This window comes from Primulina huaijiensis, chromosome 4, assembly GCF_012295235.1.
Source record: "Primulina huaijiensis isolate GDHJ02 chromosome 4, ASM1229523v2, whole genome shotgun sequence".
In the NCBI taxonomy this organism is placed as follows: Eukaryota; Viridiplantae; Streptophyta; class Magnoliopsida; order Lamiales; family Gesneriaceae; genus Primulina; species Primulina huaijiensis.
The window spans coordinates 24,995,070-25,017,181 of record NC_133309.1 but is presented as its reverse complement, the minus strand read 5'-3'; the positions used below and the strand labels follow the sequence as shown (position 1 = coordinate 25,017,181).

Below are 22,112 nucleotides of genomic sequence, written 5' to 3'. Positions count from 1 at the left end.
ATTTTTTCACTTATCCATGCTCTCCTATTTTTTAAAAAACATATATTAAAATTTAATTATTTAATGCACACAATGTATGTATGCTTGTGTGTATATATATTATCCATGCGATACTCACAATATTACATGCCAACATGCATCAATATCAATCCACTTTGAATTCGACTTTTTTGGCATGAAGCAAATAAAGCCTGCTCACCCTCTAAAAAAAAAGTGACTGGGGCCATGTTTTTGGAAGGATTTTTAAATTTTTGTATTGAAAATTAAAAAGTGCTAAATGTGAAGATTTTTAAAGATTTATATTGAAAATAAAAAAGTAAAGGGTTCATTATATTCATTGTTAATGTTACTAAAAAAAATACTGTTTTTAAAACTAGTTGTTCTAAAAACACATTAACAATATATGTAAAGAACATGTATGTTCGTGTAATGCAATTGTCAGATTTGCACGTTAAAGTGGGTCGAATCACAAATTTATTAGTCTCAAATATCCTAATGGTTGGAATGAAGTCTAGAACTTGAAGGATGAAAGCGAGAGTCGAGAAGTGAAAGAGAAGACGATGATGGTGGAAGAGAATAGCTAAAGGAGAGCTCGCCCGAGGTGGGTTAGTCCTAGCTTCAGCCTCGCCTCAAAGGAGAGGTCCGTAGCTTCAACCTTGCCTTAAGGGTGAGGTCACACACTGGATTGCTCTAAGAGGGTGAGCCCCGGGTGAGAAACGCGTGAGCTGCACGTGCGTGGTCCCCTACACTTCTTCTTATAAATACTGAGTTGCTCATTTGATCACTTGTAACTAATTACTTTCATTTCGAGGAGTGCTCAAACTCCTCTCTTTACTTATTCGTTCACGTCTTTAACATGAGAGTCGGAAGGGCTAAGTCAGGACACCATCATTGTCCCCTCTAACACTCTCTGCTTGATTTCAGATTTACCCTCGACTTGAAGCTTTGGGCTCAAGTTAGATTCAGATATCAGATACGTGTTGGGATATCAGAGAAATAAACGAAGTAACATCGCAGCAGAGCATCATAAGTAATATCAACAATGAATAAGATGAACACGTCCACTCTAAACCTCTCAAGAAGATCACTTCTTTATTAATAACAAAGAGGACAAGAGAATTAAGAATACAAAGTATTTCACTCAGAACACCATGATTTTAACACTGAATTTCTCTCCACTAATCCTATTTCTTCCAAGAATAAACACTCCTTAAGAAATCTCACACTGAATCTTTGTCTCACTTCTACACTTATGATTGTAGATGTGATGATTTTGTGTTTTTGGAATGAAGATGAACGAGTATTTATATGTGAAGTTTATGGAAGAAAACAAAAATTAAAACATCATTGCTTACATAATCAAACCAACCATTTTTTACTAACTCAAACCATGTGTTAATTGTGTCATTGAATTCCAAAATGGTGTGTTTTGAATTCAAATTTGACTCGTTTTGAATTCAATCTTGGCTTGATTACTTAACAATACGGGCTCTCAAATAATCTATTGAGTATCCACCAATATTATTATTTTTTGGATGCATCCATTATAAAGGGCACATATAATTAATTCGACTATTCAAGTAAATTATTTTAAGTCTAAATTTTCACATACTACGAGTGTAACAATACTTGTTTCATTCCCATTCTGGTACGTACATTACAAATTTACAGACATATGTTCTTGATTTCTAAAGAGGAGCATGAAATATTAATATTAATCAACAAATATGGCATTGTTTTTTGCATAATCAAAATCACTTTAAATCTTGATTTGATGGCCTTAATGATATTTAATAATTTGGTAATCCAGCAGCTAATCTTGCTCTTAGTTCCTTTCTCAATATCTTCCCAGATGGAGATACGGGAATCGAGTCTATGAAAAATACCCGGTTCAATCTCTTGTAAAACACCACCTGCCCAAAATAATCCAGGAAAAAACATATTTTGAGTTATCATGTAATTAAAATAAGAGTAAATACGGTTTGAAAGATCTATATCCGTGAGACAGATCGAGTCAGTCCGTATGTAGAGTTTTTTGGATAAAGATAATAATTTTTATGGTTCGAGTCAGGTCTGGTAAGATACTTGTTTCACAAAATTGACAAGTGAGACGACCTCATAGGATTTTATGTGTTAAAAATAAATACGATATTTTAAAATTTGCTAATTTTATTTTCAAAAATATTGGAAATTGACTTTATTTAATTACCTGATCGGAGATATATTTCTTGATTTTATCCTCGGTGACGGTGGATCCACTTGATCGGACAACAAATGCAACCGGAACTTCACCGGCTTCCTCATCTTGCATGCTGCAATATTATTCCCCAAAAAAAAATTATTAATAATAATAAAAACTTTATATTTGTATTTTTTAGGCACGAAAATAACTAATTCGACCTCTCGATTATTACATTTTTTTTATGACGATAGAAATTTAAAAAAAAAAACAAGTTGTAATTAGCTTACGAGACAACAGCGGCGGCAGAGACGGAGGGATGGTTGAAGAGAAGGGCTTCTAACTCCGCCGGAGCCACTTGGAACCCTTTGTATTTGATCAGCTCCTTCAATCGATCAACTATGAATATTTCGTCATTGTTGTCGATGAACCCTATATCCCCGGTGTGTAGCCAACCTTCTTTGTCTATTGTATTTTCAGTTGCCATCGGATCATTCAAATAGCCTGAAAATTAAATATACATAAAAGATCATATTTTAAATCCCATTAAATATGTTTATTTTAATTTAATCTTTTCTTTAATTAGTGTCATAATTAATGGCATAATTAATAATATAAGAAATAACTAATCGACGAATGATGGATCCTTGTTTGTGGAAGCTGGTCACCAACTCCATTTTTCTTCAAATAACATGATAAAATTACATTTTTGGAGAGGTAGGTCTTCTATATTTTTATTTTTATTTTTTTATCAGAGTAGGTGTTTTTTAATTAAGTACAAAAGTAATTGGAGGGAATGAGATACAATTTGCCTCCAAGTTTTGGCATTTTATGATGGGCAAAAACTTGTGTGAGACGGTATTTTGTGAGACAGATATCTTATTTAGGTCATCCATGAAAGGGTATTACTTTTTATGTTAAGAGTATTACTTTTTATTATTAATATCGGTAGAATTGATCCGTCTCACAGATAAAGATTCGTGAGACCGTCTCACAAAAGACCTACTCTTTATGATGTAGAAATATGAGAACATGCAAGATAGATAGGTGAAAATAGTCTTAAGCTATGTAAATAATATTTTCAATTTTCAAAATTATTGTATTCCGTCTGAGTTTGGATTTTCCGGCCAAAATCAAAATTGGACGAAAATATAAAAAAAAATAAACATAATATATTAAGAATGGAATTTGACTATATAAAAGACTAAAATCGCTGAGATAATGCATGTACTAAAAAAGAAATTTTCTCTTTGTTTAATAATATTTTATAAAATTCATGGTATATAAAATTAATATTCTTTCATCCGTCAATANTTTGTTATGTTGTTGCCAAATATGATATATAATAATTAAAAACTTATATGTACCTTTCATGATTTGATCTCCGCGGATGCAAATTTCTCCGGGCTGGTTACGCCCCAACGATGCACGAGTTTCCGTGTCGACAATTTTCATCTCGGCGTTTATAACCACAGTCCCGCACGCACCCGATTTGATGTCGAATGGCTGCTTCGCGAATGCTAGGCACATCGACAGCACCGGCCCGGCTTCCGTCATTCCATAACCCTGCTTTTTAACATTGGCTTTTCAATCCACTGTATATCTCTCCACTTTAATTTTTTTTCATTACTTTTTATATTTAAATTAAGAACATGAACCACGACATGTAATCAATCAATCTCACGTCTAAGTTCTAAGTTTGAAACAAAATCTCGAGTTCGAAACTAATTGCACCGAACTTTTCTCGACTAAAAAAATGTTAAGCTACTATCATATTACAAGAAGAATTTGTTTGATTTACAATCAAAGTCAACTAATGTAACGTGATATTCGGAATTTTTTTTAAGGATGAAATCAGATCTCAGCTCAGACATCGATTTAATATATTACATTGGGCGTATTAATGAATTATTTTCCCCAAGTTACATTTGAAAATGATAAAAACAAATATATTCTTTTAATTTAATCATTAATGCAAGCATATGGAAGTTCGTAATTGGACGATATGTTGACATTAATTACCTGCATTAACTTAATATTTAATGACTTTTTAGCTAACGAAATAATTCATTATTAAAATAATCTAAAAGTGAAAAATTATAATTTTAGTTATTTCAGTTGTTTGTTTTGGGTTTTAGTCGTGTAATTTATTAATGTTTGGTTTTCATCCATTGACTTGGATTTTTTTGTTATTTTGTCTCATGAAATTACTAAATTTATCGAATATTACTTATTTGGTGCGAAAGAAAACTATAATCTCGCCATGAAAATATCGTTTTCCAAAGTCAAATATTTTTTGGGTGTATATATTAAATGTTTTAACATAAAAAAAGCTTAAATAATAAAAAAGAAAATAAATAATTACCTGGCCAACTATTGCGTTAGGAAACTTGGCCCTGGCAGCATCTTCCAGCTCCTTCCCCAGTGGTGCCGCCCCAGACATCACCATTCTCACGGATGAAAGGTCGTATTTGTCCACGACCGGGCTCTTGGCGATAGCCAGAACAATAGGCGGAACGAAGGGCCCAATCGTCACTTTATATTTCTGTATCAGCTCCAAAACTGAGATTATATCAAACTTCTGCATGATCAGGATCGCCGCCCCGACCCGCAACCCGCAAAGCAGAACCGAATTCAACGAGTATATGTGAAACATGGGCAGGACACACAGCATCACGTCTTCGCTGTGAATGTACAGGTTAGGATTTTCGCCATCAACCTGCTGCGCCACACTGGTGACCAGCCCCTTGTGCGTGAGCATCACGCCCTTGGGCAGCCCCGTCGTCCCAGAGGAATACGGCAGCGCCACCACGTCATCCGGGTGGATCTTCACCGGCGGAATCTCCTTTTCATCCACCGACGTCAGCTCGGAGAAGCTGAGGCACCACTCAGCCGGTGGTGCGTCGATGCACATCACCTTCACGCCACTATCCAATGCGTAGCCCTCGACTTTCCCGACGTGACAAGCTTGTGTTATGATGATCTTGGCTTTGGACGCCTTGGCTTGCTTCACAACCTCGGCAGGGGTAAAGTAGGGATTCGCCATGGTCGTTATGGCGCCGATGTGTGAAGAAGCTAGGAATGCAAACACGTATTCAGTCGAGTTAGGGAGAAGGAGCATGATGGTGTCACCCTGTTTGATCCCAAGTTTACTCAGACCGCTCCCGACCTTTCTCGACATCAACTCGACTTCCTCGTACGTGTACACTTCCCCTGTCGGACCATTTATGAGACATGGCCTCGTGCTATGTTTGGATATATTTTCAAAACAATACGAATGCAAGGGAAGGTGTTTCGGGATGTAGATATCAGAGAGCTTCGATCGGAATATTATGTCTTCTTTCTTTGATATTGGATCCATTTCCAATGTGTGGTGCAAGAAAGATGATGAAAAAATTATGGGTATCAATTGTTTTTCTGTAGTACTAGAATACCCTAAAAATGAATGTTGAGTGTGCAAGCAGAATAAATATGGACAAGTTTTGGTGAGGGTTGGTGAAGGGTAGAAAGTTTACTTGATTAAGGGTTTTGTGTAATTAAGAGAAAGATCATTAGAGATTTTTAATGAGAAATTATGGAATTTTTTATTTATGATTAATGGATGATTGAAAAACGTTAAATGCATTGAATTGTCATTTTTGTTCTAAAAAATTACATGTGGGATATCTACTCACTTAGTTGTTCATTGATTATAGACAATGACTTGGGAACAATTAACATTTGTGAAATATAGATTTTAAATTTGTTCTTGTTGATTTGAAAAATATAAAAGAACTTTTATAAAAAGATTTTAAAATATGTATATATATATATATATATCCCTAGCTCATTGGTCTCACATGATTAAAGAATGTGTGGTGGGGTTGGTAGGAAAATTTTGGAGGTAGGTGATATAGAGATGTTTTCAATAGCTGAATTTAAAAAAAAAAACAAAAAAACGCCACGTTGCATTTACTTCACGAAGACCACGGCAGAAGAATTCGTGAAACGACGACGTTTATGCGAGACGCGACGTTACGATGATGTCGAGCTTACGTCAGCCTACAACGAATTCATAACGTGGCCAACGAAAGGATTTTTTTTTAATAAAGACCAATGAATGATTTGGTAAGATTGTAAAAATAAATCACCAAAATTAAATATATTTTTTTTGCATCTTTTAAATTTTTAGTTTTTAAAAACAAATGTTTTCCAATTTTCCAGAAATATAATTTAAATTAAACTATTCTCCAATAAAAAAAATCGACACTCATAATACGACCATAATTCCGAATGAGACCATAACTTGTAATTCATCTGACATCACAATCCTAAAATTAAAATGAGATATCGAGTTCTAGAACTATAAAAATTATTGTAAATGATAGCCCATGTAATCATAAAACTTTTCAATTTTAAAGTATTTTACTAACAACTGAAAACTACTCTAAGCATCACATAATTAAGATTTAATCATCTATTAGTTCAAAATTCAACATCATATTGATAGATCATAAAGAATTTTTTTTTATAGTTGAAATGTAGTTTTGAACATTTGAATCAATTACCTATATTTTATCCTATTGATGGTATATATCAAATTAAATACCATAAAATAAAGACTTGAATTTTGATAAATTTTCAAATATTTAAACATGAGTAGGTCTTTTGTGAGATGGTCTCACGAATCTTTATCTGTGAGACGGGTCAACCCTACTGATATTCACAATAAAAAGTAATACTTTTTCGTGGATGACCCAAATAAGAGATTTGTTTCACAAAATACGACCCGTGAGACCGTCTCACACAAATTCTTAACTATAAACAATTACATAATCAATAAGTTTGACAATATATCATAGAAATATTACATTGCAATAGATATGGAGAGAGATATTATATTCTTTAACCAAACCAATTGACGGACATCAACCTGTATTCCTTTCCTTCCCTTACCGGAGGAACACCTTCTTGTCCTTAGGGGTAAAAAATTCCGGTCCAGTCCTCCCAAATCCACCACAAAGCATCGCCTTTTCTGGCCACCGCTTCCGACTCCTTATTCTTCATTTCCTCTCCGTTTAAATTAAGTTTGGCTTTATGACTTTCGATATCTGGTGAACCAGTTTTCTACGATAAGTTTTTCTCAATAATATTCCATAAATTCATGCTTGCTCAAAAGTAAAATTCAGAAGAATTTATTCACTATTTTCTTTGTATATTTAAATGGCTATTGTATAAATTGCGTTGAATTCGGTATATCAATTGTTTAATCGCTAAATGATCGATAAACATTTTTATTTTATTTTAATTTTTAGAAAAGTAAAAAATTAAAAATAAACTTACATGAAATACATGGCCTGCAGATGCCATTTCCATTTGTATTTCTTCCTACGGGAAATATATGGTGACCCATGAGTGTATATATTTGGGCTGAGTTTATTTGGATCGGACAGTATCAAAATTTTAGCCCATGTCGAAGAATAAAGGCCCATTTGTGGCCGAGCCCATTCAAAAGTGCAAGGAATGTGCTAGCTCACACGAGAAACCTCTCGCCATCGAGGTTTCTGAAGCTTCTACGGGGCTCTTCGCCTTTCAAAACAACACAGCAGAAATCTAAACTCGAAAAGAGAGGGCGAGAATTAGGTGAGAAGAAGCTGGAAGGAGGTGAGAAATGGTGAGGCTAACGGCGGATTTGATATGGAAAAGCCCCCACTTTTTCAATGCCATTCGCGAGCGAGAATTAGATCTCCGAGGTGTTTCACACTCTCTGGAAATGTGTATGATTTTTTTATAAACTTGATGTATGGCTTACTCTTGCAGTTTATGTGATTCGTGTCTTGTTTTCGACAGGAAATAAAATGGCTGTTATTGAAAACATTGGTGCCACAGAGGTTAATTTTTCGTCTTACTATAGCTTTCTTTGCACAACCCTTTTGCTTTAAGCTGAATGTTCAGTTTTTTTGGTACCAAAAATTTCTTCTTTCTTTTGAAAGTTTTGATGTTTTTTTTGGTGTTTTTAGTTGTTTTGAAAATTTACTGAAGTTTGTTTTGTTATTTTTTGGGTTAATTAAAAACTGCAGGACCAATTTGACACCATTGATTTATCTGACAACGAGATTGTTAAGCTCGAGAATTTTCCCTTTTTAAGTCGTCTCGGTACTTTGTTGTTGAACAATAATAGAATCACTCGAATCAATCCCAATCTTGGAGGTGAGTTTTAAACTGAATAAGACTCAAATTTCCTGCGGAAAAATGTATCTCGTGTTTATTAACTATTTGTTGTGCCTAAAAATTTGCAGAGTTTTTACCCAAATTGCACACCTTGGTGCTGACTAACAATAGGTTAACTAACCTGGTTGAAATAGACCCACTTGTATCGCTCCCAAAGCTGCAGTTCCTTAGTCTGCTCGACAATAGTATTACGAAGAAACCAAATTATCGATTGTATGTTATCCACAAGTTGAAGTCTCTACGGGTGTTGGATTTCAGGAAAGTCAAAGAAAAGGTCAGATTTTGTATTTTCAGAGCCTTCTTTATTCTGTTTGGAGTGGTTATTAAATCTTGATCAGCAGTAGTGTGAAGAACATTTCCTATCTGAATATCTGATAAACCTCTTTTCTGAATGCCAGTTATCTACTTTCTTCTTTATGATATGTTTTTGCTTGTCAGTTACATTGTTCACTACTTCTTCAAAAGCTGCGTATATATATTCATAATATTTTACTTCATGTCAGATAACTATGAAGCAATGCCTTTCCAGTGTTGTTCTTTGCTAAAGTTTGTCTCTGCAATATTACAGGAGCGAGTTGAAGCCAATAAATTATTTGCGTCCAAAGAAGCTGAAGAAGCGGCCAAAATGGAATCGGCAAAGACAGTTGTACCTGGTGAGATTCCAAGCACCCAAGATGTTGCAAAAGAGGACCAAACTCATAAACCAGTTGCTCCTACTCCGGAACAAATTTTGGCTATTAAGGTACATTTTTCTTCTACTGTGTTCGTTTTATCCTTCTCATTTTAGGATCGATGTGAAAAGCATTATGGTGGTTCTGTGTTAATGGGAACAAAAGTGCCAATAAGAAGGTGAGATATGTTGCTATTACTATTTCCTTCAATATTTCAAATATTCTTGATGGGAAAATTGACTATTGAGGAGAGAAGGAGAAGATTCAGTTTCTGTGTGTAAAAGAAAGGGAAGACTAGGAATATGAATTTGATATCATAAGATAGAAGTAACATTCTGTCTTGGAGTTTGGTTTCTTGAGGGAAAAGGAGAAATTTTTTGAGCATTCTTCTGTTTTCCTCTCTCTTAGCCTATCATACTCCCGCTTTTCTTATTAAGTTATTCCTGGCAATAGTACATAATCTCTGGTATAGCTTTAATGCTGTGCGCCTCCAGCTGCCTTTTTAATTTTCTGATATATCAATGCAGGCTGCCATTGTGAATTCTCAAACTCTTGAGGAGGTGGCAAGGCTTGAACAGGTGTGGTAAAAATTTATGTATTGGAAAACGGTTTTCTTATTCTGCTGGACGCCAGTGGGTCCATGATTTCATTTTCTCAATGATTTTGTGATGATTCTTCAGGCGCTAAAGTCAGGCCAACTTCCAGCTGATTTGAATTTCAGTGAGAGTGAAAGTTTGCCTAAAAATGAAAGCGCCCAAGATAATATGATTACTGTTGGAAAAGAAGCAAGTGATGAGCCCAAAGACACTGAATTCGAGCAGAAAGAGGACGGGCCTGCTGAAATGGAAGAGGTAATATGAATAGCTGAATGTTGTTGTTTATTGTTTTCTATATTCCTTTCTGTATTTAGCCTGTGGTCTTGTGGCTGTTTTAGCATGACTATTATTGCGAGGAAATCGAATTTATTCTTCGACTAAAAAAGGCATTCTCGTCCGAGACTCTCTGATGGTGGATATTAAATTAAATTTTATATATCGTCAAGATGATCTAATCTTCAAATTCATTATCTTGAAATCGAATTTATATGATTTGTCTTGCTGAATTTTCCATCATCTGCACGTGGCTCTTTAACATCTTTTTATCCTTGGCCATCTTACCAGGAATGAACTCTTACTCATGGCAGTGTACAATGCATATCGTTGTCCATCATGAATTGAGACCGGAATGGTGTTATAATAGGTACTTTTTGCTTCTGAAATTTGTCTTTGTAGTGTGTAGACTTATCGGAGAGAGTTTAAAGACACGATATGCGAAGTCCGTCGTCCGTCGCCCGGTCGGAATGATGCCTTGTGCTCTATCTCACAATGATATTTCAGGAAAAACCTCGTGTATTGGTGATAGTTACAAATGGATTTCCCATGTCAAATCTTGTTGAAATTGCTGAGAGTTTTAGTTGCTCATGGGACTGTATTCCCAATCTTTCTCATCTATGCGGGGGGTTTGACAGTATCGATGGGATGTTTCTGGTTTTGCCCATTAATGAAAACGTTATTCAATAGAGTAATGTTATAATTGTCCCCATTCAACCATGCCAACCAAATGTTTGGTGCAAGCTACACCGAAATATAATAAATTATTATTATTTATTTTTGACCAAGTATTATTATTCTTATTATCATGTACAACGTGAGGTGGGGCCATATTATTATTCACATATTTGTTATATATACTTGGAGAAGTATTCTCGTGTTTTGATATAATTTCTGAATTCAAAATAAAAATATATGATAGACCGATTAGATGATCAACATGAACGTAAGGGAAGATCGATTGAACGTGTTCTGCTAAAACATAGGGAGATCAATTGAACGTGTGTTAAAATATAACGTGAGTATTATTAAATGTTTATAATATATTCAATCTATCTCAATTTTATAGGTTCTATTTCCTTTTCTAATTTTCCCAAATATATAGTTTAGTTTTTGAGTAGGTTTTTTGTGAGACGGTCTTACGAATCTTTATCCGATATTCACAATAAAAAGTAATATTCTTAGCATAAAAAAATATTTTTTCATGGATAACCCAAATAAGAGATTCGTTTTACAAAATACGACCCGTGAGATCATCTCACACAAAATATTTACTTGCATTTTTTCCTTGTATTTTTGCTAATATACCACCCTACTGACGAAATCTTAGAAGAAGTGTATGTATTAAATAAGAATAAAATAATAAGTGTTAGTATACTTTGCTTTTGCATTGATTTTCTTTTATGTGTAAAAAATAAGTAAACTTATCTTATATATTTGATACATAATATGGAGTATATTTTGAAATTTAAATCGATATAATGATGTTAATCAACGGTGACCGTAAATTATAACATCTTGCAAGCTATTATTATTATTTAGTGTTTCATGTAAGCACGTTACCGGTTCAGATTAAACCGGTTCCGAATTTCCGGGGATGAAATCGAACCAATCATGTATGATACTGTATTGGATCGGTTCTATATTTATCCGATTGAGAAAGTAATCAATCCTAAACCAAAATCGAATTAAGCTTGATCGAAATCGGATTGGACCGGATTAAATCAAATTGGAATAAACTTCGTTCAACTCCGTGTGTTTTCTTGGGTTATAGTGGTCAACATAAGTGATATAAATGTTTACCTCAATCTGTTTGAATTTTTTACTCTCGGCATATCATTTTCAATGAGTCATGTTTTTCTTTTTGCTCGAACTAGTGAAAATTCAGCTGCGTTGAGACAACCTCATAGTTGTTTTGCTAGTCATGCTTCAAACTCTCTCTCGTTTGAAACTCAAGAATGTCCAGATTCAAACAATTGTATTTCTGATTCCATATCTCCAGAGTATGACTATCTATCTCCTCAACCTAATCATCCTTCTATTATGTCCATTGATAGTCCCTCGTCGTCTACTCTAGCTGATCAATGCACCTCTCCATCTCACACATCCATATCAGAACCACCTCATATTTAACATAACACTCATCCAATGGTTACCAGATCCAAACATGAAATCTACAAGCCTAAAGTATGGCTTGCTAATCTTGATGACTTTGAACCTCATAGTTCACTCAAGCCTTGACTTGTGATGTTTGAAAACAAGCTATGAAACAAGAGTTTGATGATCTTATCAATGATCAAACTTGTTCTTTAGCTCTTGCTCCTTTGGTTGGTAAAGTTGTTGGTTGTAGTTGGGTGTATAAGATAAAGCGACTCGCTGGTGGTTCAATTGCACGACGTAAGGCATGCCTTGTTGCCAAAGTTTATCTTCAAACTTTTGGATTAGACTTTATAGAAACATTCAATTCCATGGTAAAACCAGTAACTATTCGATTAATTCTTGCTTTGGCTATTACTCGCGGCTAGAAGATTCAACAGCTCGATGTCAACGACGCCATTTTGAATGGTGATTTGAATGAAATAATGTACATGGATCAACCATCTGGTTTTGAAGTGCTTTCTTCCAGTGACAACCTTGTGTAGCTCTCCTGCTAAACATTTTTCGTTTCTGAAAATCACTCATTATTTTTGTATATATTTTTGGTTTATGTAGACGATATCTTTATTAAAGGAAGTGACTCATTTCAGATCCAGCAACTTGTTGACAATCTCAGTCAAGTCTTTTCTCTGAAGAATCTTGGTGAGCTTCATTATTTTCTCGGTGTCGAAGAAAACCCAACTTTGGATGGTGGTTTACTACTCACTCAGCAAAAATATCTTAGGGATCTCCTTGATCGTGCAATGATGGGTAATGGTAAACCATTGCCCACACCTATGATCACTACTGATTATCTCTTTGCACACAAGGATGACACCTTTTCTGACTATTCTCTATATCGAAGCATTGCTGGGGTGTTGCAGTACCTTACTATCACAAGACCTGAAATTTCATTCTGTCAACAAAGTTTGTCAATTTATGCATGCTCCTAAAGATACTCACTAGAAAGTCGTCGAGGGAAATTTTTGATACCTGCAAGGAACATATGATCATGGCTTACATCTTCACAAGTATACTTCTTTTTGATCTCATAGGATTCTTCTATGGAGAATTACTCCACCGATCCCGATGATAGAAAATCAACTCTTGGTTTTTCCATTTTCTTGGAAAGTGTTAGGTTAGTTGGAGCTCCAAGCGTGCGATTCCCGCAAAAAACAAAGGATTATTCTCTCTTTGGGGTGGGCCTTTCGTACTCCAATCCTTACTAGGAGAATTATTCAGCGCACTAGAATCTAGTGGTTCATGAAAAGAAACAGCGTACCATCTCTCGACGCAGCATTGGAGCTAAATATCGTAGCTTATCCAGTGTTGCTGCTGAAATTGCATGGATTCAGTTCCTTTACATGAGCTTAAACTACTCTTATCAAGAGCTCCAGTCATTTGATGTGACAACCTTAGTAAAGTTTTTATGAGTGCCAATCCAGTTCTTCATTCTCGCACTAATCACATTGAGCTGGACAAATACTTTGTTCGTGATAAAGTGCTTGCTGGTTCATTATCTATTTTTGACATACCAGCTCTTGATCAAGTTGCTGACATATTTACAAAACCACTCTCATTTGCCTCATTTGACAGAATGTTCCAAGCTAAATGTATAGTCTTCCACCACACATAGCTTGAGTGGGAATGATAAAGTAGTATGATGACAATAATAGTGCTCATTGTACCATTTTGAATTTAGCTTACTGCATACAATTCCTAATTTTAGAGCTTTCTAGAAAATGGACAGAATAGACTCTCTAGACTCTCTGATCGGTCCAATTATTCTATCTATTGTACAATAGCTTTGATTGTATTTTCTTCATTAATTTAGTGAAAGCAACGTTATACAGTCTTCCCAAGAATACTTGTTATTCATATTTTCTGTCTATGCCGATAAGATGATTAAAGAGCATCAGCCTTTCATTCAAGAATCAGTGTCTAAAATACACACAAGCGCACCCAAAGAAGAAAAAGAGCCATAAATTGAAAATATTGTGGGCTGCATTTGTTGTTTGAATGTTTTTTGTGAGACTATATAATGGATCTATATTTATGAGACGGATCAATCCAAATCATACCTGAAATGAAAAGTAATATTTTTTAAATCAAAAGTAATTTTTTAAACGAATCAGATCAGATACAAAGTCTGTTTTATTGATTGTGTATATTAGTCATCATCACTGAGAAAGGTCCTTAAGATTCTACATTTTCAAATCATAGAACGATGATTGAAAATCTTCTTGCAGAACACATTATCAAAAGTTAAACCAGATGGTAAAATTAAACTACATTTTCAACTTTACAATTTGCATGCTCTACCAATAGAGAGAAGTTAAATACATATCATTGAATCAGACACGATAGAATTCGAACTATGTGATATCGATTAGAAACCCAATCGTAGTGGAGTATTAAATATTTCATATATCAATGCTAACCTTATAATGCTATAAATACGCATTCAATTTACAGTAAGATGAATCAAAATCACAATCTTGATACTCCTTTCGATTGACCTGAGTGTGCAAACTACATACAAAATTAATTAAATCGACCAGCTAAAACTGTGTTTGAAAATCACATTTGATTTCAAGATTATCTTATATTGCAGCCTCCAGCCATTTCGGTAATCTGAGCGACGTCTTCATCCCGAGTCTCGTAAAAAAAACAGCGTACAAAAGGTGCAGCAAAAACACAAAGGATCCACAGTTGAGCAGAAGCTGTCAAGAAATGAAGAACAAGTGCACAGAAAATGATTAAAGAGCATCAGTCTTTCATACGAGAATCAGTGTCTAATATACACACAAGAACGTACATAGAAGAAAAAGAAGCCATAAATTAATCGTACCAGGACCCCGAATATGAAATAAATCAAATTCATTGATGGGACTGAAATAATGCCCATGGAAGAGAAAATGTACGTAAAAAGGGCGTGGACGTTTATGGTAATCTACAAGCAAAGAGAGTGCTTTTTAAGTTTAGAAGTTCGATCTTCGAATATTTATATGAAGTAAAAGTAGTACCAAGAAAGCATCTCAATGAGTTACCAGTGCGAGTATGTTTTCTCTGATTAAATACGAGGCAATTAAAACATTAACCAGGGCTCCCACAGCTCGAACCTGCACAACAAAATTACTTGTAGGTTTTCCAGTGACAAATGGATATAAACATATTCTGGGATAAGAAAAGGATTTCTTGGATGAATGATACCATCGAGCACAAGACTACCGAGGTACCCCAACTGGCCTTCAACCTGCAAGGATTAGGCGAAAAATATGTTGTCGTCAAGAAAAGAGAAGGGCCTAGGTTACAAAAGAGATTCTACTGAAATCTACCTCCAAATTGTGCCCATTGTGAAACCAAGAAAGCCATGCAATAACTAGCCAAACACAACTTAAATCAGAAATAATCAAATGACACAAAACTATCAAGGGATACTAGTGTCAAGATTTTAAACCTTGAAAGAAGCCAAAGGCACGATCAGACGGTATAAGAACACAGTAGAAAAAAGAAATCTTGTTTCTAATAAAAGCAAAAAGACTCACCAAATAGGTAATAGCTTTCACCGGACCAGATAATACAAACAATAATACGGCTGTTGCCACCTAAAAAGATCGAAATGCAATATGAGAATTATGGTATTGACATAAACACCAATAAAAAAGGGAAAATAGTGTGTAGTCGTGCTATCAGACACATCAACAATGTCTGTCACAATGTCAGGAATTTTCGGTGGCACCGCTGGCACGTCATCATTTTCCGCAGCCACATCAGCACTCCGATAAAAAGATAACTAAAATCGGAAAAAACTAGTAGACTAAGACTGTAAATTGATTGATACAAGGACCAAAATGAAGAACATGCAAGCTACAAGACCAAAAAAGTAATTTTCCCAATAAAAATTATTATAATATAACATCGACACAAGAGTAGTGGCATACCATAGTTTTCCTGCCAGCAGCAACACCCCATCTCATAGTGGACAATACAATTGGCAAAGCAAAGAAACATCCAAAGTATCTCTGTAGAAAACCAAATTTCAGACCCATATGTGAACTAAAATATGATATTTAATAATAGATCATCCAGCTGATTATTGTCTGAAGAAAAAAAGTTAAGCGACATGCAATATTCGAAAATTTAACCAATAGATACCCAACCAAGAAAATGAGGATGGTTTGATCAATTTACAGAGATTTAGAATGAATCAAATTAAGAACCTACTAATTGCATATAGATCTATGAAACAACATGATCATCTGGTCGCCTCTTCTTACACATTTGTCCAGTATAGCTATTCAAGAGCTACATCATAAAAAGAAAATTTTGGAAACACTTGGCCTCGGACTTCCACCTATAACATCTATTAAAAGATGATTGATATTAATTTCAGGAAGCGGATTCCATAGATTTCTGTAGTTTGTTTGGACGCCAAATGCAGATGAGATGTATATTTAGAGTCCGTGTTTGTGATTTTAGATCTTCGCATTATATCCAATGTTTTTCTGAATATTAGGAACCTTACCAATTACATAGTAATATCTACGAGTTGGTAGACAATATCTGGCTCAGAAATCTGGCAACATTGCAAACTCAACGAATTGTGTCTACTAAATTAAGTTCACCTCTAATAATAAACCACCAAGTAAACAAAACATAAGACCTATGCAATTCTTTCACAAATTAAGCCAAAATCCATGAAGAATAAAGTAGATTTCAATCTCAATCAGCTTTGCTTCGCAAATACGTAAAGATCAAACTGAAAACTACAAATAAACAAATTTCGTGTGACGGAAAACAATAACATCTTCTTTATTCAACCAACATACATCTAAATTTCATATTTGAAATTTTCAAAATTTGAATATTTTCTATTCAGACAAATATCTTATATTAACATTCAATCATTCAAATAAATGCATGCACTAAAGCGAAGCAAGAATTCGAAAAATTAGCAGAAAAACATAGTGTATTGTACCTCAATAGCAAGAGAGTTGCTCAAAAGAAAGGCCAATCCTGAAATAGCAGCAAACATTGCACACTCCACCAATCGTAAAGTCTTCTGGTAAACCTCCCCATCTTCCGCCAAGTATTCATCGAATTCTTCCACTTCTTCTCCGTTCTTATCAATCGAAAATGAGTTTACATCATTCACATACCTGGAACCTCCTGAGAAAAAGTCATAGGGTGCCCCAAAGGATACCAACTGTTTCAATTTTGGTTCACGAGTGGGGAAAAAGAGGTGTCGCACATCTGGGGCGAGCTTAATGAGTTGGTGGCAATGGCGGAAACAATGAAAATGGTCGTGATGACGGAATTGCAGGTTGAGTTTGAGGAGATTCATCGATTTATGACGAAAATGATTCTTGAATTAAAATCGCTCCAAAGCTAGAATATTACCCTAAAGTCACGTTTTTCATCATCAGCATAATGTTATTTTTTTAGGGAAACCATTAGCATTATATTTGCTAATGAGTTATGTATGAAATATAATTTATTGATTGTTTCTTTCGAAAGAATAGAATGAAAATGTGGAAAATAAATCAAGAATCACTTGTTTTCAAAGGTTTCAATACTTGTTTAAGAAAATATTACAATTTTCAATTTAAATCGCTAACAATGATATCAAATGGTACATAATTATTATCAAAGAATACATAATTCATAAAATGTAAAAATAAGTTAATGTGCCCAAGAACTAACTTAGAAATTTATTCTAAGTAATCTTTCGAACACCTTGATTGTAGTCAACATATCTCGAACATTCTTTTAACCCAAATATTTGTACATTCGACTATGTACAAGGAAGACAAGAACAGAAGTTACACACATTACACTCTGCAACTTATGTAAGAAAATACTACGAAATCATTCAACCAGATTCACGATATAGATATTTAGTATGCATCAAACTAAGAACATAGAGATTAAGTACGCATTAAACTAAGAACCTACTACTTGCACATAGAGCTATGAAACAACATGATTATCTCGTTCCCTCTTCTTACAAATATGTTAATATAGTTTTTCAAAAGCTATAGTATGAAAAGCAAAATTTAAAAAAGGCTCGACCTCGGACTTTCACCTAAACCGCTATTAAAAGATGATTAAGATACTGATTTCAGGAAGCTGATTCCATGAATTTCCGTATTTCGTTTGGACGCCAAATGCAGTTGAGATGTGTATTTACAGTTTGTGATTTTAGACCTTTGCATGATGTCCTCCAACGTTTTTCACAATATCAACAACCTTACAATTCACATAGTAATATAACTTCGAACCAATGCTTAATCCCCGAGTTGGTAGACAATATCTGGCTCAAAAATCTGACAACATTGTAAACTTCAACAAAGATTTGTGATTTGCATTTCATAAGATTCGGAAATGGTTAAACTGAATAAAGAAACAAATCAAAGTCCAATGTGAATCATTCATTCTTAGTGTCATTCTTAATTTGATGGATTCTAAATCTCTATACTGTAATTTTTTTGAATGGTTGCATAGTATTTGCTTGCACATGCCGTGCAATGCGAAATGTGTGTAACTTATTTACTTCTCTTACTTGCACAAAGTTGAACGTCCGAATATCTGGGTTAAAAAAATATCAAGCTATGTTTACTGCACTCAAATTGTTCGAGAGATTGCTTGGAATAAATTTCTAAGTTTCTACTACTTGGGCACATTAACATATTTTTTCATTTTCTGAATTATGTAATTTTTTTAGAATAATTATGTATCGTTTGATATCATTATATACCGATTTAAATTGAAATATTTTCTTAAAACAAGAATTGAAACCTCTTAAATAAGTGATTCTTGATTTTCCCCCACACTTGTGCGCATTTTCATTCTATTTTTTCAAAATAAAATAATCAATTTATCTTTTATACATAACTCAGTAGCAAACATTATGCTAACGAGGCTTCATTTCCGCCATAAATCGATAAATCTCCTCAAACTTAACATGCAACTCTGTCATCATGACCATTTCACTGTTTCCGTACCAAAATTGAAAGACTTAGAATCCTTCAGACATCCCATGACTCTTTCTTTAGATATTCCAGCGGAGTAAATTTTCATGATGTGAACCCATTTTTGATTGATAAGAACGGAGAAGAAGAGGAAGAATTCGAATAATACTTACCAGAAGACACTAAGATTGGTTGAGTGTGCAATGTTCGCTGCTGTTTCAAGACTGATCTTTCTTTTGAATAACTCTCTTGCTATTGAGGTACTATACACTGTGTTTATTTGTTTTTCTGGTTATTTTTTGAATTCATGGTTGGCTTTTAGAGCATGGGCTTATTTGTGATGCTCGCTGTGAAAAAGTGAATCGTAATCTAAGATTTATTGTTTGAATAAAAAATATTCAAATTCTGAAAATCCCAAGTACGAAATTGAGATGTATTTGGGTTAAATAAAGAAGAGGTTATTGTTTTCCATCGCAAGGAATTTGTTTAGTTTGTAGTTATCAGTTGGATTTTCACTTATTTGTATTATATTGATATTGATTCTCAAGTAGTTGTTTGCTTCAAATGAAGTACGAAAATCCACGAATCCGCTTCCTGAAATTAGTATCTTAATCATCTTTTCATATCGGTTATCAGTGTAAGTTTGAGGCATAGTGTTTTTCAAAATTTGCTTTTTCATGATGTTGCTTTTGAAAAGCTATAGTAGACAAATTGGTAAGAAGAAGCAACGAGATAATCATATTGTTTCATAATTCTATATGCAGGTATAGGTTCTTAGTTTGATGCATTCTAAACATAGTTGTTAAAGGAGCATTAAAGCACAAAGAGGTCAAGGAGCCTAAGACGCAAGACGAGGCGCGTGCCTTTTCATAGCAAGGCGCGCTAATAATTTTTTAGAAAAAATATAGTTATTTACTATTATTATATGACAAAACACTATTATTGAAATAATTAAACTAAGCGAAACTATATTATATCACAAAATTATATTTATCTACTACTTTTATTTTATAACAAAGTATATATTTTTGTATAGAGCAACGGAATATTTCGTTATTGGCAGATTTCTGCCTTACTTTTATTTTCTTTCTTACAATAGAAAGTGTGGAGATTTTCTCCACTAATTTTCCAGTCAATCAATTTAGATTTTAGTTCAAGGCTGATTAACAATTTAGATCCTAGTTTATAACTGCTATCTATTCATATATGTAATTTTCGAATATTTTATGAAATAAAACTTCAATTAATTTTTTTTTAAAGGTGAGCCAGATGCAGAGGGGTCGCCTGGTGGGGCCTCTCGCATTTAACAAAACAACTATGATTCTACATCCTCATTTTCTTGGTTGGGCCTCTATTGGTTAAATTTGTGTCATGCACATCGTTTAACTTAGTTTCTTCTGATAGTAATAAACTCTATGATCTATTATTAAGTGTTGTATTTTAGTTCACATATGACTCATTAAACAAGTCTGTGGCTATAGATTCACCAACAAAACAGCTTTGTTGAAACTAATAAATTCATATAAGATTGAAACTGGCTGCAAATCATCAAAAAGTTCATAGCAATGGAAGTTATTGGTCTTCCACAAATCTAGATGTCATAAAACATATATAAACATAAATTAAGAAATATAAAATGCAAAGAATAATTTTCTAGATCTGAAAATCTTGAAAATCTATAATTTCATCAAAAATATTTGTCCATCTATTATTAAAAAAAAAGGAAAAAAATCAACAAACCAACTTAAATTCATATACTTTCACAATTAAATCTAAAAGAACAATAAGTAATAACCAATAAAAACATATTTGATTAACATACATTTTCACATGCAAATTTACAAGAACAATAGCCAAGATTATCCATACGATAAACACCATTTCCAAGAACAGAATACATAACCAAAAATCCACATATTCATGTATCAACTGGAAAACAAAATCCAAAAAATAAAATTCACAAAACCAAAAACAGAGAGAAATTCGTACTTAAATCAAAATTATGATTTCGTTCTATAAACTATCACTAAAAAAAAAACACAATTCGCCTCAAATAGATATTGCTGCAAACAAACAAAAAACAACAAAAAGGAAATAATATTTTCTGTATACGATTCCGTAAGATTATATCACCATTCAATAATTCAAATATACTCACAGAGAAAAGAAATTGCTTTCGGCAGCCAGAGAACACAATGAAACCCTAGAAAAAGTTGCTATCGATTTTCCATTTTTGATGTTTTTGTTTCCACGAGCTAAAGGATGCAACGGATATATATTTGTCTTTTATTGGCTGTAATATTACAGCCTGGACAAGTGAATATTCGCTTTAATTTTCTCAAAAACTCTTGTGATATCATTTTATGATCCAATTTTTGTGAGACGATCGGAAATTTGTTCTGACTCAACAAATTCAGTAATTTTTATATAGAAAATCTAGGTATTATATTAAACACAAAAACTCTTGTGAGACGACCTCACAGATCAATTTTGTGAGTCGAATCTCTTATTTGTGTCATTCATGAAAAAATATTACTTTTTATTGTGAATATCGGTAAGATTGACCGGTCTCACAGATAAAAATTCGTGAGACCGTCTCACATGAGACTTACTCTGTATTAAAAGTAGAAAGTTTGGAAATAATTTGTGTAATATATTTTTAAAAATTATTAGAAAGATTATTTAAGCAAAATAAATTTGGTTATTTTAAAAAAATTTGTGTTTTATAATAATTTTTTAGATTAAGAGAAATATAATTGTCTAATTTGGATAAGATTGAAATAATATTTCAATTTAACTAGTAGGTTTCTTAATACAATTTTTTTTAACATAAATGTGTATTAAAATTATAAAGATGAATACTTTTATCTACTATTGTTTTTTAGTTCAAATAATTTTGTCTAGTTAAAAATAGCATTATCGTCTCAATTATATATGTTAATTTTTTTTCGTTTGTCTCAAATATATATATACATGTATCTCTATTTAGCGAATATATAGGCATGTATCCATAATTTGTAAATCAAAGTATAGATTATTTTTTGACTTATTCGACTATACAGTAATCATAATT

The 22,112-nt window shown here is 33.6% G+C and overlaps 3 protein-coding genes across 6 annotated transcripts; 1 reads left to right on the top strand and 2 right to left on the bottom strand.

The window, feature by feature from the left end:
* Positions 1–1,618: 1,618 nt before the first annotated feature.
* Positions 1,619–5,661, bottom strand: LOC140975714 (4-coumarate--CoA ligase 1-like). The gene is made up of 5 exons (XM_073439584.1): positions 4,545–5,661; positions 3,547–3,745; positions 2,470–2,683; positions 2,210–2,312; positions 1,619–1,913 (listed from the first exon to the last, which is right to left on the bottom strand). The coding sequence occupies exons 1-5, from the start codon at positions 5,538–5,540 to the stop codon at positions 1,791–1,793; spliced, it is 1,635 nt and encodes a 544-aa protein (XP_073295685.1). The 5' UTR covers positions 5,541–5,661; the 3' UTR covers positions 1,619–1,790.
* Positions 5,662–7,696: 2,035 nt separating this feature from the next.
* LOC140975713 (U2 small nuclear ribonucleoprotein A'-like) lies at positions 7,697–10,620 on the top strand. Of its 3 annotated transcripts, none has more exons than XM_073439581.1 (8): positions 7,697–7,911; positions 8,009–8,049; positions 8,239–8,368; positions 8,458–8,663; positions 8,958–9,131; positions 9,588–9,638; positions 9,741–9,911; positions 10,339–10,620. In XM_073439581.1, the coding sequence occupies exons 1-8, from the start codon at positions 7,830–7,832 to the stop codon at positions 10,426–10,428; spliced, it is 945 nt and encodes a 314-aa protein (XP_073295682.1). In that variant the 5' UTR covers positions 7,697–7,829; the 3' UTR covers positions 10,429–10,620. The 3 variants fall into 3 exon arrangements, with proteins under 3 accessions (XP_073295682.1, XP_073295683.1, XP_073295684.1); XM_073439582.1 differs by having other exon boundaries at positions 10,221–10,620; XM_073439583.1 differs by having other exon boundaries at positions 7,711–7,933.
* A 3,794-nt stretch (positions 10,621–14,414) lies between these two features.
* On the bottom strand, positions 14,415–21,338 carry LOC140975712 (uncharacterized). 2 transcript variants are annotated; one of them, XM_073439579.1, is made up of 9 exons: positions 21,198–21,338; positions 17,047–17,469; positions 16,010–16,090; positions 15,614–15,673; positions 15,404–15,447; positions 15,279–15,321; positions 15,116–15,187; positions 14,917–15,018; positions 14,415–14,788 (listed from the first exon to the last, which is right to left on the bottom strand). In XM_073439579.1, the coding sequence occupies exons 2-9, from the start codon at positions 17,410–17,412 to the stop codon at positions 14,669–14,671; spliced, it is 888 nt and encodes a 295-aa protein (XP_073295680.1). In that variant the 5' UTR covers positions 17,413–17,469; positions 21,198–21,338; the 3' UTR covers positions 14,415–14,668. The 2 variants fall into 2 exon arrangements, with proteins under 2 accessions (XP_073295680.1, XP_073295681.1); XM_073439580.1 differs by lacking the exon at positions 14,917–15,018.
* Between the last annotated feature and the right edge of the window lie 774 nt (positions 21,339–22,112).